The sequence below is a fragment of the Diachasma alloeum genome, unplaced genomic scaffold, assembly GCF_001412515.2.
Source record: "Diachasma alloeum isolate Michigan unplaced genomic scaffold, Dall2.0 Dall_scaffold_00711, whole genome shotgun sequence".
Taxonomy (NCBI): Eukaryota; Metazoa; Arthropoda; class Insecta; order Hymenoptera; family Braconidae; genus Diachasma; species Diachasma alloeum.
In genome coordinates this window covers 261,302-280,422 of record NW_021680842.1, presented here as the reverse complement: position 1 = coordinate 280,422, position 19,121 = coordinate 261,302, and the positions used below count along the sequence as shown (strand labels likewise).

At 33.7% G+C, this 19,121-nt stretch overlaps 1 protein-coding gene across 1 annotated transcript; it reads right to left on the bottom strand.

The window, feature by feature from the left end:
• Positions 1-1,379: 1,379 nt before the first annotated feature.
• Positions 1,380-17,221, bottom strand: LOC107044323 (sodium/potassium-transporting ATPase subunit beta-2). The gene is made up of 5 exons (XM_015266154.1): positions 16,922-17,221; positions 8,691-8,951; positions 5,470-5,666; positions 3,435-3,714; positions 1,380-3,354 (listed from the first exon to the last, which is right to left on the bottom strand). The coding sequence occupies exons 1-5, from the start codon at positions 17,046-17,048 to the stop codon at positions 3,251-3,253; spliced, it is 969 nt and encodes a 322-aa protein (XP_015121640.1). The 5' UTR covers positions 17,049-17,221; the 3' UTR covers positions 1,380-3,250.
• Positions 17,222-19,121: the final 1,900 nt, after the last annotated feature.

Sequence of the window (19,121 nt, the reverse complement as noted above, 5' to 3'; positions counted from 1 at the left end):
ATTTTCCTGATTTATATTAATTTTCATTGATGATTTTTCCTCGGGAATTCGATTCTGTCGGAAAAAAATATCTGCGAGCGCTCAATAGTAGAGATATGAATATTTGGGAACCGAAAATTCAATTCGAAAAATCTCCACCGGATGAATTTTTGAAATCGTTTTTAAAAGTATGATCACCCGTTTTCGCTTCTTAATTATATAAAATGGGGGGAGGGGTCCATTTTTAAGTTCATTCGTCAACCAAAAAAATTTGTAGTTTTTAAGGAGTCGACTTTATTGTAAAAAATTAGAACGAGTAAATTTCCACAAAACGAATGGAAAATTAATGTAATATTATCCAATATCTATAAATGAATGAATGAATATAAATAGATCTATTTCCAATCTACATAAATAAAAAATCGGTTCTTTAAGACCGAAACGCGACATTAATAAAATAAAAAATAAATTTTAAAAAATCGTGCAAGTTTTCTATTGAGGTAACACCAACCCAGAAATATTATCCAATATTTATAAATGAATGAATGAACATAAATCAATCTATTTCCAATCTTTATAAATAAAAAATCGATCCTTTAAGACCGAAACGCGAGATTAACAAAATACAAAATAAATTGAAAAAATCATGCAAATTCCCTATTAAGGTACAAAATAATCAATATTTTTTTCAATTTTCTTTCCTTTATTTGCACAAATTTTGCCAACGATCGTAATTAAAAATTACGATTAATTTAAGTAACTTCATATCAGTATCGAGACGTAATCAATGTCGCCTTGGGATTCTTATTAGAGAATGAACTACCGATGTTTATTTTACGATTTGTTTTGTCCTTCGGTCACAAATACAATAATTATTTTAGTTCACACAACGATAAACTGTGTATCACCGTATGATTTCATTGAACTTTTATTCATTCTGGGACTGTGTCTGTTCGCAGTATTGGTTTCTTCCATTTAAAACTGAAACATCATTTTAAATTCGAATGATGTGAGCATTCGAATTCATTTTCACTGTCTCCCATTTTCTCAAATTGTATTTTTTTTGTACTCTCGCACGTTCTCATACTTTTTTTCTCCACATACTCTTCAAGTTTTTAAACATTCCAACAACATTAGATGCCCACTCATAAGAAAATGGAGCATCTATAATGATGAATTATATTCTCAATAATTTTTAAATCGTATTCTTCTGGTATTTTCCATCTCTCGTATTTTCATGTAAATTTGTTTTCCTCTCATTACCGATTACAATAAATAACACTAATAATAATATTCAAATACGTTACCGCCCCGAACGCGTCGTCGATTTAATTTTAATATCGTTTTTATTTCCCTCATTCTTGTTCTCACTAAAATTCATATAATTTATCATCTTAAAATAATTAATAGGTATTACGATGTTCTTTATTTATCAATAAAATTGTTTAAACGGCGGCACACACAGGCGTGTACAGTCAATGCGTCTAATAAATACAAAGTCTCGATTCAATAAATAGCGATTAAATTAATGAACAGTAATTAAATGATACACTCGTCCCTTCAAATAGATTAATGTAAAGTGCCACTGGTACTCATAGATCAGGCATATTAATCAGGATTCTGTGAACAGTTTTACTCATTGCATTGCATTTTATCTTCACAAATCTCTTAGTTCATGTTTACATTTTTATTTTAAGAAAAAGTCGTGTTAGTGGAACGTATTTTCTCTCTCAAAAAGATAAATCATCGAAACAACCATTTTTTTTCACTCCTAAGTACCTATTTCAACTATATACGACTGTGTTTACTATATCACTATAGTATTTTATTATTCGGTACAATTAATTTAATCTTAAACATTTTTTAATTTTTTCTTTCATTATTTTTGTTCGTATGTATGATCGTAAGGACGATATATCATCACTATAGGCTTGCAGAATTTTTTTTTGACGTTGCACATTCTCATCTCTTCACAGATCTCCAGTGACTAAGCAAATGCCTCCTCAAAAGCGTGTTCTATACATATGTATTGTTTTTTTTAGATTTTTTAGGATTTTTTCTATTATATATATTTTTTTTCAATCATGTGTTGGACTTATCTGATCGTCGATCCCCTATTAAGACACGTACTATATCGCAGAGGTCACAAGTGCTTCCTCGTACATGAAAAAACTCAACAGAATTGTCGCAATTATTTGCTCATTTAGTCATGACACACATTGAAAGCTCTAAATCCATGAAATTTCGATCGTATCGATTTGAATCGCTGGCTCGTATTACCGAATTTTTGGAATCATGTGGAGTCGGAATGTTCTTTTAACAAATTGTTTGATTCTTCATCATTCTCATTTGCATCATTCGAATGAAAGTCGATGTAAAACGTCGTTAGTGTTGTGTAAATTATTCATTCCTCTTAAAATTATGAACGTAAAGCGTTAGCATTATTGATGTTACATCAGTGAATAGTATAAATTAACAGAAAATTCTTCATTCGAATAAATTAATGAAATAATAATGATGTACATAAAAAAATGTGTCTGTCGCCATGAAAAAATCAGATCACCATTCCAGAAGCCTGCGAGATTTCACTCCTCTGCGTCGACACTGCTTTTGTGCTTAATGTGAAATGATGAGTATTCTTTACTATTCCGAAGTGAATTGATAAATGTAACGGGTCTGTTTGAACACCTTGTTGGTCACGGAAAATATCAAGAGACATTTTTCACGGAAATTTCACATTTTCAAAAGAATTTTCTTGATATTTTCGTTTCTAATTCACCGCTTCACTGCAGAATTCTTTCCACTCGTTCTTTTTTCTGATGTTTTTTGTGCTCTCTGATGCTTATTATTTTAATTCATGATCATTTTAGGATGATAAAGACGCATTGAAAATTGTCGACGGAGAAGAACATTGAGATCAACGGCAGTGGATAACAATAATAATGGGGAGAGCCCATAAATGTTAATTCATATCAGTGCATCTGTTATCATCTCGTACAATCGCTCTTGAAAAATGCCATCTCCTTTCGGTTGAAATGGGGAAAGGTGGTCCGATTTTTCCGACACTTTATCATTTATTCTCAGTTTTTCTCATCCGGATCGAGTGATTTGTACGAGTTGAATCGTATTCATCGATGAGTCTGGTATATTCTGTTCTTTTGGTAACTGCTGTTATGAGTTTTTAAATTTTATTTTTACTTTTTTTTTGTTTGTTTAATGGGGATGTTTTATGGTCTTTCGCAATTGATGATTTATTAATGGAAAACTGTGTTTAATCCACCATCAACTCGAAGTGAACTGAACCACGCCTCTCGAAACGGTCGTGGATAATGTTTTTGGCCCACGCTTTGCACTCGATGTTGATTAGAACATTGCCTGTAACCAAGAGAGAAATTAATGACTATTTTTTTGCTGGAAATTGTTTTTTTCTTCAGAAAATCATTGAAGATACTTACGCTTTGGCGCCTCGAACCAAACAGCGACCAGCGGACTGAGATAACCCGGTCTGTTTGTGTACGGGAAATAGTAACCGGGGAATCCCGAGCTTGGTTTATACTGAATCGGTCCAATGTTCTCAACATCAGCGGGATTTTCACCCTCGCATGAAACCCAGATTGTTTCCAATTCCTTGGGATTTCGCATTTTTGCGGTTTTTATGCGATTTTGGAGATCCTGGGGCATGTTGGATGGAAGGTTATCTGTGTCGTTGAAAAATTGTGGTTGCCAACCAAAGATCTGAAAGGAAAACGCATGATGAATCCGTTAATTCGAAATTTTGGCACTGAAAAATTCTGTGGTAGAGGGCTATGACTGGTTCAGTCTACAAATAGACGAATAATTTGGAAAACTCATTTTCTCCTCCATTTTTCATAATTAAGGAGCGAAAATTAGTGATCGTAGAAAAAAATCAGAAGTGTTTAACTTTTTCCTATCGTATTGTGCAGAAAGACTGCCAGACATCAGCATAATCATAAATTTTAAATAAAGTTAAATTTTGAATATGTCAATTGGTTAATTTTACTCAACAGTTTTTGAATTATTAAATTAATTATCAATGAAATATTCAAATTGCGAATTATGTCATCAACTAACAATTGAGTTCAGAAGATAAACGATTATTTATCTAATCGAAAACTCGCATTATGAAATTTAAAATTATTTACTCAACAGTCAATTGACCATTCCCTATTGTCAATTACTTAATTGATAGTCAGTTGAAAATTTAGATTATCATTATTTTATTATTTTTCAAATTTAAATAAACCTTAATTATTGTAAGGTGCAATTTCCCTTAATATTAATAATCTAATGATTGAAGCCGGTCCCTGAAAATAAGAAAATTTCTATTGAATTGAAAGAAAATTCAATTGAATCAAATTTTTTCCCATCGTGAGAATATCAAAAGAATTTTTCTGTCGTTCAAAAGAAATTCCACAAATCAAGTTTTTCAACAAATTCTCGGTTGTGAAACATTTTGTAAATAATGGAAAAACAATGATGAAGAATGAATTTTTTTCTGTAATAAGAATGAGTTTTTGTATTAAGCCCAAGAATTCCTATACAACTAAACTCCAAAGAATAGATCATTTTAGAAATTCAGAAGTTGTTGATTTTTCCCTAGGAAATTGTACAGATAGGCTGTGAAACTTTTGAGAGAAATTGGTAAAAAAAACTAAAAGACATTGGGATAATCATAAATTTTCAACAAAGTTAAATTTTGAATAAGTCAATCGGTTAATATTACGCAACAGTTTTTACATTATTAAATTAATTATCAATTAAATATTCAAAGTCCCAATTATTTAATTAATCAATAATTGAGTTCAGAAGACTATTTGTCTAATCGAAAATCCTCTCTCAACAGTCAATTGACAATTTCATGTTGTGAATTATTTAATTCATAGTCAATTGAAAATTTATATTATCAATATTTTATTATTTTTCAAGTTTATATGAAGATAAGTCAACTTCTTTTAATATTAATAATCTAATGATTGACGCCGATCTCCTATCCATCCTATCCGCCGACTTTTTCCCATTTTTCAAATATATCTGGAACTACTAGGGGAGGGTGGGGTAAAACGGACACTTTAGACTTTTTAAAAATCATTCATAACTCAGAAACAAATTGATCAATTGAGCTCAGTTTAGGCTCGTCACAAAGGAAAAGAATTGTTCTTTGTATTGAAAAAAAAAATTATTAAATTTGACCAACATTTCACCCCCTCATTAACATTTAAAAAAAAGTCAAGTGTCCGTTTTACCCCAATCTCGTTTTACCCCAACCGTTCAAAAGAAATCCCACAAAAAAAGTCTTTCAACAAATTCTTGGTTGTGAAACATTTTGTAAATAACGGAAAAACAATAAAAAATCAAATTAGAATGATTCTAATTTTATGTTACCCAAAGGCAAAAAAAACGTAAAGAATCGTAAAGGATTTGAATGTCTCGGTCGGTAAAATTATTTAATTTAAGAATGATTCTAGGTACCTTATTGAGCTTCAAGAAAATACAAGGCTGAGACTTGTCATACATGTATCTGTTTTGTTTGATGCATGGTGAAAACTTCTCTAGTTCAACTATGCAGGCTTTTCCAGGAGGCGGTGGGTTTCCATATGAGCATAGAACCCTGTTCTCCTGAAACTGCGCAGCCAGACCAGTGGTGCCAGGCTTGGGGGGTTCGTACGCTGTCAATTAATGTCAATTAATTGTTGTATCATTAGAATTACAGTGGTTACAGTAAGTCTTCATCACCCAAGTCACGAGCTTTCAATTCAGTAACGAAACGGTGAAACGGCTCAAGTCAATTCTGATTATTGGCCAGTTTTCAACTTTTTGGAGAGTAGATTAAGTTCTACAAAAAAGATTTATACGAAAATTTCGGTATCTCCCTTAAATTCCAAGATATTCCTCACAAACTCAGCTAAGGGCTTAAGTGAACTTGAGGATATCCAAGTACTTTGGCTATTTTTTCTCCAGTGAAATGTTTTCTAGTTTTGTAGTCGAACATCAGAGCTTTTATTTGAGCCCCATTTGACCCTAAGTTTCCAAACATTTCACAATGATTTTATTATTTAAACTTTGCAGGTCTGAATTTGAATATCGATATTGAACCGTTAGAAAACATTTTAAAAATCTGAAAAAAAGTGAAAAGTGTAGGTTTAAAGGATGATTGATGAAATAATTAAAAAATTGCAATTTTTGAAATTACGAGCATTTTCTATAAATAATTATAAACCACCACATAATTTTTAATTATAAAAATCATTTCCCAAGGAACAATTTTTACCGATGTCATCTAAAACTCTTCCCAAAACCAGAAAATTTCCGGAAATTTACTGATAAATTGTTGGCTGGGTTGTTCGGAATCATGACAAATTTATTCATATTCAAAATTTTACCAATAATCGATTTCATGCCTAAAACAATAAGGTTTGCGGAAGTTTAAACAATTTCAACTATTTATTTATAAACAACGAATGTTTAAAAAAATAATAATTCTGCGCAAAATGTAATTTTAATGGCGTTGAATATTCATGATTTTTTCTAAATTTTTCTCCCGCAGTTTAATTGACAAATTTGATGATTGAAAATGGTTGAATCTATAGTGTGGTCTGTACCAAACTGTAAAAGATACTCTGTTGAAAATTTTTGTCTGAAATTTCCGTTACACCTTTCGAAAATTTTTATCGAATTTAAATAACACTGAAATTTCGTCATTTCAAGGAATTTCGTCATTCAAAATTCTGAATTTCGTGGAAAAATCGAAGAAAACTGTAAATTTCAGTTGCATTTTTCTCTGAAAATAAACAGAAAACCAGAAAATTCTAGTAAATATATTCTTGAGTTTCCAGAACAGTGACACTAAATGCGATTTAGGGGGGAAAAAATCATGAAATTTCGGATTTCACTGAAAATTCGATGTAATTTGGCACTGAACATTCATATTAGATTGGAAATTCAAAAAAATGAAGGAATTCTCGTCTTTATGCTACTTAAATTTCTGGAATTTTCAGTAAAACCTGAAATTCCATGATTTTTTTTCTCCAAAATCGCTTTTAGTGTCACTCCGGAAAATTAGTAGTCCATTGCAGTCAACTATCCATGAAATTTCATTTTTTTTTCTAACAGTGTACTTGGATATTCCTAACCCATTGAACAGCCTCACACTACCCCACTCTTCACCATCTTGAGGTAGTGTGAGTGCGCAGTCGGGCCTTTCTTACGGCGCTCCACTACAGTGAGGGGCTCCCCACTCTTCTCACACCGACACGTTTCGTCACTTGCACGGCTCAACGGGCTAAACTCTTTTACCGTTTCGCTACTGAATTCCATCCAAGAGGCATGACACGTCAGTCATCAAAAGTTTACAAAGGAAGGGGAGAAAAATGAACCATTTTATCGTGACTGCTGTTACGATCCGCAGCACTTACGAGCGTAATTAGAGTTTAATGCAATTAGCACTTCTTTTGTTAAGAAACATCAAGATTGCAAATGAATAATATTAATTACTCGGTTATCACGGTAATGAGTCGTGCTACATGGAGAGAAATATTCAGTAAAAATTGCGGAACAATTCACGTAATCAGCAATAGGGTATCGTTTTTTTTTTTTTTTAATTTTATTTATAGGGTATCGTTTAATGGCAATTTTTATAGGAATGGAAGAGAAGAAATCTGAAATGTTCAGTGAATTCTCACGTAATTTTTTCCGGAGGAGTAAAATCTTACAGGAACTTCCCGACTTTTTATGCCACCAAAATAAAAAATTCTTGAACGTTCAACACTTTTTATGAAGCTGGTGAGTTATTTCCACACGGAGAAAAATTTTTGATAAAAATTATCCTACCGTTCTATAAAAGTGTATCATGAGTCATCGTTTCCTCATTTCTATCCCGAAATTTAGTAAAAATTAATACATGATGATCAAATTTCATTCTACGTTAGAGAAATTTTATCCTGTGGAGTAAAAATTACTGCACCGATAGAATTTTCGTTGTTATCTACATTAAAATTATTGGACTGGAAGGGTAAAATTTATTACGCGTCAGGATAAAATTTTTCTAACGTAGAATAAAATTTCATCATCATATATTAATTTTTGCTAAATTTTGGAATAGAAATGAGGAAAGGATGACTCATGATACCCTTTTATAGATCGAAAGGATAATTTTTATCAAAAATTTCTCTCCGTGGACGTTCCGTTCCGTAAAATTTCTCAATCGTTGGGAAAAAATTACGGAACGACTTGTCCCCACAGCGGTCGGTCATCAGACCGGTGGTTAATTTTTACGAAACAAATCGTAGAATTTACGTGGCGATTCGTACAATTTCAGTTCCGACTCACACTTTTTTATTGAATTTTACTTCGCTCGCGGATTACCTTTCGAAGCGTAATGTTTACGTTTTTTTCTGGTGATTTTTACTGAATTTTTCTCTCCGTGTATGAAAAATCGTCAGGAACCCTTTTTTGAGCAGAAAGGCTTAGGACATTTAGTTTTAAAACATTTAGTTCAATTTTTAATAAAAATTGACTAGTTTTGTCGCCAAATCTATTCCATTCTCAAAACTATTGGGGCAAAATAGCTCGTCTCATTGAAGTTTCCAGTAAAAATTTCCTCGGGTTAAGAAAATACAAACATAATTTGCATTTTGCCCCAGCCTCTCCGCAAATCATCTTATTTTTTATAGGAAAAAATTATGAATTGTTACCTTCGAGAAATTTGTCGAGTGCCTCAGCCCAGAGAATGAAATTCCCCTTATCACTGGCTTTGTACCAAATGAGCGTACTCTCGACATTGCTGTCTGGTGGCAACGGCCGGAATCCAAGTCCTGGATTGTTGCCGATTAACGAGCGTTCCAATTGCCATTTTGGTTGCTGATAATCTAGGGTCTGGTAAAATACCGCCAGTAGTGCACCAAAAAATCCCGATAATACTCCATAGAAAATCACATAAAACAGCAGGATTTTAGCTGCAAAGTGAAACAAATGGATAATTGCATTTTTTATAAATGAGTATAGTTATTGTTTCTAATAAATTAGAAATTTGCTTCCAAATGGAAGCATTGTAATCGTCCAATTTTGACATTTTCTAGTTTTGGTTGGAAAGGATGTAAAGTAGAGGCTTCGTATAAGATACCTCTCTATAAGATACCTCGCGCTCCGAGCGCTCGAGGCCTACCCCCACTCTCGACTCTTCCATCGCCTTGTGAAAATGGCATTCTCTTCTTCTACTTTTTTATGTGATATACTGTCATCAATTTAAATGCCATCAAAATTTTGGCTAATAATTTCGTTCCGTCAAATGATTCTACATTCGGACAATCGTACGTAATATACAGTCGGATGTACAACGATGTAAAATACTAAACAGTGGGACAATTATGATACGCCGTCTAATTGGCCTGAATTGACCACCAAATGAAATGACATTTGTTGTCTCATGTCAATGCGCGAAACAATTCACGGATTCATGGTCGGAAAATTACGTTCAATCGATTTTTCTGCTCGCTAAATATAGATGATATCATAGGATTGCATTCCGATGTGATGAAGACAATAAATCCAAGCAGTCGCTACATATTTCGAAAACCGGTCGGTTGAGAGAAAAATAATGTCACAAAATCTGTTTTGTAAATTGAATTATCAGTAATGATAATTATAGAAAGGTCCTTTCAGATATTCTCCTAAAATTCCCCTTCTCGGAGATATTCACACAACAATTTGACGAGTCGTGTCCAACCGCAACATTTATCACTGTCTTAGTGTTAATTGTTAGGTCCGCACTCATTGACAGACAGTTCCACCATTTTTCACTCATGTTATTGCTTCCGAATGGAAGTTTTGTAATCATTGATTTTGACGATCTTCTAATTTTCCCTGGATATGACGTAGAATGTCATGAAACGTGAAGATGTTTTTAGAAAATGTGTGTATGTATGTCCGGATGTGTCTGCGAAGTTTTCGGGAAACTTTGATGAATCTTCACAGAAAAAAGGCTAAAGTTGAAGCTAAAAATCTGTATTTTCATCGTATAATTGGTATTACTTTGGGGCATTTCTATTTTTATTGATTTTTAACGCAATTTGTCATAAGAAGTTTGTGACTGGCCATCGCCCGAGAGCCTTCAGCCTGTGACAACAATTTCTCAAAAAACTTTTTCCTCAATATCTCGAAGACTGGTGTAGGCTACTTCAATATGTACGACGAGGAGTCTTCAAGTCTAGGGGAGGGTAGGGTAAAACGGACACTTTTGACTTTTTTTGAAATATTTATGACGTGTTGAATTGTTCTTGAAACGAAATGATTTTATTTTTCAATTGAAAAACAATGATTCCTCTTTGTGATGAGCTTGGACAGAGCTCAATTGATACATCTGTTTCTGACTTATGAATATTTTTAAAAAAGTCAAAAGTGTCCATTTTACCCTACCCTCCCCTATGGTATAAAGATTGCAAGCTCTCTAGAGAGAGCATTGTTACTGTCAACTGTATTAGAGCAAATCACTATCACCTTGGAGCCTTCTTGTATAGAATAGGTATCATTAACGACCCCAGTTGTCCATGTGGTGCAGAATCGCAAGATTTCGACCATATACTGTGGAAGTGCCCGAAGTACCACCAGCAGAGAATGAAATTAACCGAAAAGCTGATATCAAAGAACTGTCCCCCCCCCCCTTCACCACAAAAAAATTTCCGGAGACAACAGACTATAAATATGTAGAACAGATATGCAATTTCCTTAAAGAATGTGATTTAAAAGTGTAGAATTATTTTTAAAAAAGTTATTATGCTGGAAAGACGAAAAATTATAATGCTATAACTGTTATAGGCGAGGGGCTACTCCCAATATGATTGTAATAAGCGGCAGGGTAAATAATTCAATTCAGAGTTGAGCAGTTTAAACAATAAAAAAAAAATCTCGAAGACTATGTGACTGAATTAAATTTTTTTTGCGTTAAAATATTCCTTTTGAAAATATCTATCAAATCAAATCACAATATTGCTATGTGACTAGAGACAGTTTGGTAGGGGGAGTCGGGCAAAATGGGACGTTGGCAAGTAGTGAAGATTTATGTTTTTAATTCAATTGGAGGGTAAAATCGCTGAGAACCGCAAAATGGCCTGGAGGAGTAGGAGGAATTTTGATAATTATACTGGCAGTTGGAAAAATCATTTTGTTGGTCTTTTATAGTTGTCAATATGAAGATTATCAATGTCTTCATTTATTAGTGCAGATATTGATAATTGGGAAAGATCTCAACACGTCCCATTTTGCCCGACCGTCCCCTAATAATAATCGGAATTCTTCTTTTGTATGAGAAAATCGTTCTGTACACGATAACTCCCGAAAAAAATTAGAATGTTGAAATTTAGTGAAATGCAGGAAAAAATTTAATAGAAAAACCTATCGAATTCGTTAGAAAATTCTATTAGTTTTTAGCTGATTCTATTGACATGTTCAATAGAAAACATTCAATGAAAAAGTCAACAGAATTCCATTTTTCTACATAACTTATTCTTTTCATATATTTTCTATAGAATTTGCTCGACTCAAGTTTTTTTCATTCTATTTTTCTTTTCTTTTCATCAAGAAAATCAAACGAAAAAACTTAGAACATTTGAACCGAGGAAATTCTACAGAAAATATCTCAATAGAATAAGTTATATAGAAAAATTCTATTGACTTTTTCTCCTGAATATTTTCTATTGAAAATTTCAAGAGAATCGACCAAAAACAAATAGAACTGTTCAATAGAAATTCAATAGAAGTTTCTAACGAATTCGAAAGTTGATTGTCTCTCTCTTGTCTTTGGGATAACTTTTTTTTATTATTATTTGGGATAACTGCTTGTATGATTGATCCCTAATTATTAAACATAACAATATTCCCCACAAAAAAAAATTTCCAAAAATTCCCTTAAATATTCTGAAGACATTCGCAAAATAATATAAAACTCGATATCGAACATCTTCGCTTACCACGTCACTGTTATTGCTCGCATGACATAGATCATTCTACATTCTTTCGCGATGTATTCTTAGACCCTTCATAATTGCCAATTATTGAATACCTCCACCAAAATCTGCTACAAAAGGTGGAACGATTCACTTGCTGTTAACGAAGCTTCTCACTTATTAATTCTCACTTTTTTTAACTAGTTGAATAAATGGATTACCAACATGAAGCCGAAACTAGCGAAAGATTCGACAGCAGAAGGTGTGTCTTAGGCGAATCTAGGGGTGTACAAATGTTTTTAAATATTGTACAAACTTTTTCGCACTTAAAAAACATTTGTACATATCAGTAACGAAGTGGTAAAACGGTACAAGTCAGTTTTGGCTATTGACTCGTTTTCAATGAATATCTCGAAATCTAAGGGAGGTAGCGAAATTTTTGTTATAACCTTTTTTGTAGAGCCGATTGAGAGCTACAACAAATGTAATTGCGAAAATTTCGCTACCTCCCTTAGATTCGGAAATAATCCTCAAAAACTCAATTGGGAGATGAGTCGACTTATCTCCGTTTACCACTTCACTACTGATTTCATGATAGCTTTATCAATTTTGTGACATTTTTGTGACAGATTCTACGTGACCGTCGTATTCTATCTCAATACCGGAAATAATGTGACAGGGGAGGGCAAGACAAAATGGACCAGACGGACAAAATGGACCCCTACACTGTTAGAATTTTTTTGAAATGTAAGTAACAAATGCATTTGAATTTTCAATATTCGGAACTTGAATTCAATTTCAGACTCAATTGCTTATGGAATTCCTGATTCATCTTGGAAATTCAATAAAATTAAGTTTTTCATGATGAATGATCATTGAATTTTCAAAGACAATTTGGATTTGAAATCACACCTATCGCGAAAACTAAGCATTACAATTAATTGAATTTTCAAGAAATTAAAAATTCAGAAGAAAAATTGCCTGAATTTTCACGATTTTCAGTCATTTTCATTGTCGTATGAACCTGAGAAATCAAATTTCATTGAATATTCAAGAAAATTGACTGATTTATCAATAACAAAATCCATGGAAATTCCATATAAATTATTCGTTGTTGGAAATTTCAAGATTTTTTATTTGAAATTTCAAGAGTAATTTTCCAACAGTGTAGAGCGAAATGGACGCCCCATTTTTTCATTTATGAAATTTTCCGAAATTTTTGTGAACCCGTCTCTTCGCGATACTACCGGAGAGTGGATTCAGTGTCAGATGTGCCTAAGATGGACTCATTATATGTGTCAACTAATCGAGACGATTTTAAATTCGAGTGTGACGACTGCGCATAATGCTCAACATAAAAGAATTATTGTTGATATTTGGAAATGCATCCAATTATTGATTTGTTAATTTGATTATTCTATTATTTTTACGCACTGTTTAGATGAAAAAAAATCTTGCTGGGAGTTTAGAAGGTCGAAAATACCCAATGCTCTGCCCAATTTCTGAAATTTCCATTTATCGGAATTACTATAGAAATTACGGTTGTTCTTAATCACATTCCTGTTGATTCTCATTGTTTTCCGCAGTATTTATTATGTTTATTTCCACAATAAAGGACAAATAGTTGAGAAAATTATTATGAAAAAAAGCACGTAATTTTGTCCATTTTGCCCTACCTTCCCCTACTACTCAAATTATGACAAAAAAATGTGACTTCATACGACTGTCATATAACGGTCCTGAATTTGTCATGCCCTGTTAAAAATTTTCGTCTGAATTTTCCGTGGCAAATTCCGGAAATTTTTATCGTGTTCAAGTTCCACTGAAATTTCAGAAAATCTTGTCATTGAAAAATCAAATATTCCATTGATTTTCTGTTCAAGTGATCTGGAAATCAATAGAATACTTGATTTTTCAGTTCAGTTATTCTGTGATAATTCAGAAAAATCAGGACAATTCGGGGAAAATTGAAAATTCATGTAATTTCGTTTCTGAATATTCATGTTCCACTGAAAATTCAATCAACTTGTGAAATTTCCATTCCACTCGCACTGAAAACTCACGAATCTCCGTGAATTCCACTTGAAACTTGAAATTTTCTGATCATTTTTCCCTAAATCCGATTCAATGTCACTCTCATGAGATTTATTATAATATCTTCCATGAAATTTCAAAAAAATTCTAACAGTGTATAACGAAATAGCTATTTTCGTCACAAGGCCGAAAACAAATTTTCGGACGAGTTGCAGAACGAGGCGAAACCGAGGATTGCAATCACACGAGTCAGAAAATTTCTTTTCGGCCGAGTGACGAACATAATTTTATGTCATTGGGTCCGATAACCGCGATCTAACCGAGCGACGCGAAGAATATTGTATGTCACACGGCGATAAAAGTATTATCTGACGAATGTGATTGTAAGTGTGGCACACTTGGTAGCAGCATGAGATTCACAACCACAAGCTCCCAGATTGGAGCCCCGGCCGGGCCAAAAATTCCACGCCAATTTGTCATCACAAATTTCCACATAATATTCACTTGTAATACCACAAGAGCTTCAAAATTATCGGGTATTTTCCGATAGGTTCGTTGTAAACAAACGAAGGAGTCAAGTCTTTCAGGTTAAAAAATCACGAGTGCGAAGCACGAGTGATTTTTCTTGAAAAACTTGACGACTTCGTTTGTATGCAAGGAACCTTGAGGAAAATGCCCGATTAATTTTGAGGCTCGTATGGTATTCGGGTGATTTTTTTTCCAATCCAAATGTCGAGCAATATAATTGGACCATGAGACGAAACTCACAATTGAGGCACAAAAATTGTATAATTAACACAACGACACAATTGAATTCAATCTGTCAGTTTGACGAGGGGTTAATTCGACTGCATGGTGTTTTGTTTTTTATATAGCAACTACCAGAGAAAATTATCAAAAAATTATCAGTTGAAAATCCTGTAGCTTGTACCACGTGATTTCGAATGGGCCAATTATATTGCCCGATATTTGGGTTGGAAAAATAATTATCTGAAAATTTAACACAATTTTCAAACCGAATGTTCTACAGATTTTCCAAGAGAAAAAAACCCACTCCACATTCAACATTCCCTGGCTGAAGGCCCTTGGGCGATGGCTGCGTTGGCAAGTTAACCCTTGCAACGAAAAACCGGTGAAATTTGAAATTCTTTTTGTGATTATAATCCTCGCCTTCAGCTCGAATTATAAAGAATTATAAAGTCACATTCGTCAGATGATACTTTTATCGCTCGATGACATAATCTGCTATTTCTTCACAATGTCCGTAAACGGCGTTTGACGGGCCCAAAATGTTCTAATCTATGACAATGAATATTTTACTCAATATGTACCAAAAATTTGAAATGAAAAAATGGCTAGGAGCCAGATAGCTCAGTTAGAAAAGCACCCGATCCCTAAATATTTTCCAATATATCTTAAAATTGTTGTCAAAATAATAAAAAAGAACTGAAAAGTGAATTCGATATTAGATAATCAACAAACCTAGATGCTTATGACATATAATGCACCATCGACTAATAATCCAAATTCATGAAATCGGATTATATTAAAAAACAGAATTGTTTATTACTTTACAAAAAATTATATTATCTTTTTTCCTTTGTAATTTTTTTTATTTTATCATTTTCTTTAGTATTTCCTTTGTAATTATAAGAGCGCTTTTTTTAATCCTCCAAGTCCACTAACTCATATATATATTTTTTCTTTTTTTTTGAAAACTTTTTTTGAGCGCATGAAACAAAAAATATTATATGCCACTGAATGAAGCAAACAGAAATTTAATATTTTATTATGGAAACCGAAATAATACCATTACCATGTTTAAAACTCGAGAGTGACAAAGTGACCATAGTTTATAAAAAATTCGATATGAGACGTTAACTTTTTTTATAAACCTGTTTTTTTATGTAAATACCTCTAAATACCTGTAAATATCTTGTTGTATAATTGAATAAAAAGGAGAGCACCCGATGCATAATCAGAACACGGAGAGAAATGTTCATTAAAAATTACGGAACTCACAGTTCGCTCACCGATTACGGAATCACCTGAATTCCAAAAAACTGGCTCGTAATTATTGTTCCACACATTTTTCCGCAAATTTTGAAAAAAAAATCTTTTGCAGCTCAAAAATTGGAGGCCCTGGACTGTTTTTACATTTTAATCGTTTTCGGGCGAACGAACAATAAAAAATTTTTTTTGCACTAATTATTCATTTTCAGATCTATATAATCGATCGTCAACGTACCAAAAGTCTCACTCGAATGACCCACGACTCTAAAAATTCATGGTAGTCTCCCCTTAATGCGAACTCGTTATGTAAACTTCAATGTAGCTATTTTACGAATAGTGTGATAAAAAAAATATGACGGTGATTCCCACACCTCCATTCCCCCCCGAAAACCCGAAAAAACTGCCCCTTTGAGCCCCACCACTCCCCGCCCAAACTCGCCGGAATAATCAGCCCGGCAAAATTTCCCCGAAACTCCAAAACTTTTCCCAAAAAAAAACTTCGAGTTTTTCCCGTAATATCGACCCTCCCGGTGCATCAGGACTATTGATTTTTTCCACCATTCCATTTTCGCCCTCTCCAACGGCGGCAGCCGGGTAGATGCACCCCTCGAAGTGCCCGACAATTCCTAGAGCCTCAATACTACAACAATTTGTACGTGTTTTACGAACATAACGCGTAATGGCTGATGCAGCAGTGGAAACCGCCCGGTATGTGCCTAGTAGTCGTTACCGAGGGGAATATCGATTGCGCACTAATATCGAGGCCAGATTACGTCGACAAACTACTGAAACTAATGCATATTTCTGCTCCCTTTGTTCTCCAGAAGTGGTACCACTCGGAAGTACAAGGAAGAGGTGAAAAAATTTTTTTTTCAAATCACCGCGAGGGAATTAATTAATCCTGTGCAATAAATCCTCAGATCGAGGGTAAAACTCACCCCAACTGGAGCCAGTTCGTCCGAGAAACTGTCCCGTCTCGGAGTTGTACAAAAATGTAGAGAATGACTCCCATTTTCCAAGTTTAGGGGGTGGTGTGTAGTACTGATCGATTTTTTTATCCTCCATTGTTGCAACTTTTACTATTAAATATATGAATTTTAACAATTATTTAAAACTGATGGATCAACTTTAGTTATGTTAGAACAGAGTACGGTGATGGCTTCGTCTGGCTGGTGCTGGTGTGATCGACCAGCTACGGGTGGGCGAGGACACGAAAGAAGGAGGTCTGTGCCGCGCACTCTCGTATTACTCTGCTTGATGCTGCTGCGCTCCGGTCTTACTTACACAGAGGGATGAATATTGAGCGATCGTCTCCCCACCCCGCCCTTAGCGGTGTTACATATGTGCATGACTAGGTGGGGTAGTTGCGATGGTGGTGATGCACCCCCTTTTCAGTTCTCAGTTGCGGGTTTTAATGCGCAAACGCGGGGAAAACACGAGCCCTTTGGGAAGCCTTGTCCAATGGTGGTGGGGCTTCGGTACCCCTGCCCTAGGATTTCTCGGTCGGGTATAGGGGGTGACTACCACCTTCGATCCGAGGGGGTATATAGAATATCGCGCCCAGTTGGGGATTTTGCGAGACGGGTGTCGATGAGTTTACTGTCATCGACACCGGCCCACGGACGACAAAATTTAATAGGAAAACCTGTCGAATTCGTTAGAAAATTATATTGAATTTCTATTGAACTGTTTTATTCGGGTTTGGCCGATTCTACTGAAATGTTCAAGAGAAAATATTCAGTAGAAAAAGTCAATAGAATTCAATTTTTACGGATAACTTATTCTATTGAGATATTTTCTATAGAATTTCTTCGGCTTTAATTTTTTTTTTTTTTCATTTTTTTAATTTTTTTTTTCTATTTTTATTTTCTTCTCATCAAGAAAATTAAACGAAAAAACTTGGAAAATTTGAGTCGAGCAAATTCTATAGACAGTATATGAAAAGAATAAGTTATAGAAAAATGGAATTCTGTTGACTTTTTCTATTGAATCAGCCAAAAACTAATAGAAATTTAATAGAATTCTCTAACGAATTCGATAGGTTTTTCTATTGACTTTTTTCGTGCGTGCCTCTGGGCAAAAAAAAATAGTGGACAATTGCACCTTTTTTAGCGATGAGGAGAGTCGTTTCCGGAATGGGGTCTCTTTTTGGTTTCGAAAAGACGCGTTGAAAAGATCGCTCAAATTTGAGTTTCAGATTTTTTGAGTTATATCAACTAAAAAAAACATCCAAAAGGTCCGAATATGCCACTTTTAAACCCTGTCCGTATGTACGTGATAAAATTTTTCGTTAATTTCTCACAAATAAATCAACGGAATTCAGTAGCGAAGTGGTAAAAAGGTTTAAGTCGACTTATCTCTCAGTTGAGTTTTAAGAATTTAAGAATTTAGTGAGAAAATCTGCAAGCAACTAATTAACGGTCGAATAAATAGGCAATCCGTCGACGACCGCTGCTTGGAGAATAATGAGAAATGTCAAAGAGAGCAATTTTGATAATTTGTTGTATTTTGATTGTATCCAGTGGATTTTATATGATTTTATTATTTCGAAATGTCATTTTCATTATTTTGATAATAAAGTTTGTGTTGGATTGGAAAAATCTCAAGGACGACAATAACAAGGAGTCTAACCTGATAAGACCAGTTCTGAGGGATTTTTCTTTCTCTATTTAATTAATTAGAATGAGTAAAAAATGCAAAGGAATATAATTAGAGTCAAGATTTTATGTGATCATCGAAGCTCTCGTTAATTCCAAACAGAGATTATCGAACTAAAAGAAATGAAAATTCTGGTTGGATACCGGGAGTAAAAAGAGTAAAATTGCAATGCGAAGTAAAAATCGAGAATAAAATGAAAGACCCACGTATCGAATAATATTCAAAAATTAAATGTCGACAATAAAAAGAAATTTAACTGTTAATGAATCGATAAGCCTCAAAATGAGCAAAGATTAAAAATTTAAGAAATCAAAAAAGTTTCATTATAAAGTCGATTTTGACTATTGGCCAGTTTTTTACGAATATCTCGGAATGTAAAAGAGATAGAAAATTTTTCATCATAACCTTTTTTGTAGAGCCAATTAAGGGTCATAAAAAAGGTCATGAGAAAAATTTTGCTATCTCTCTTAGATTCCGAGA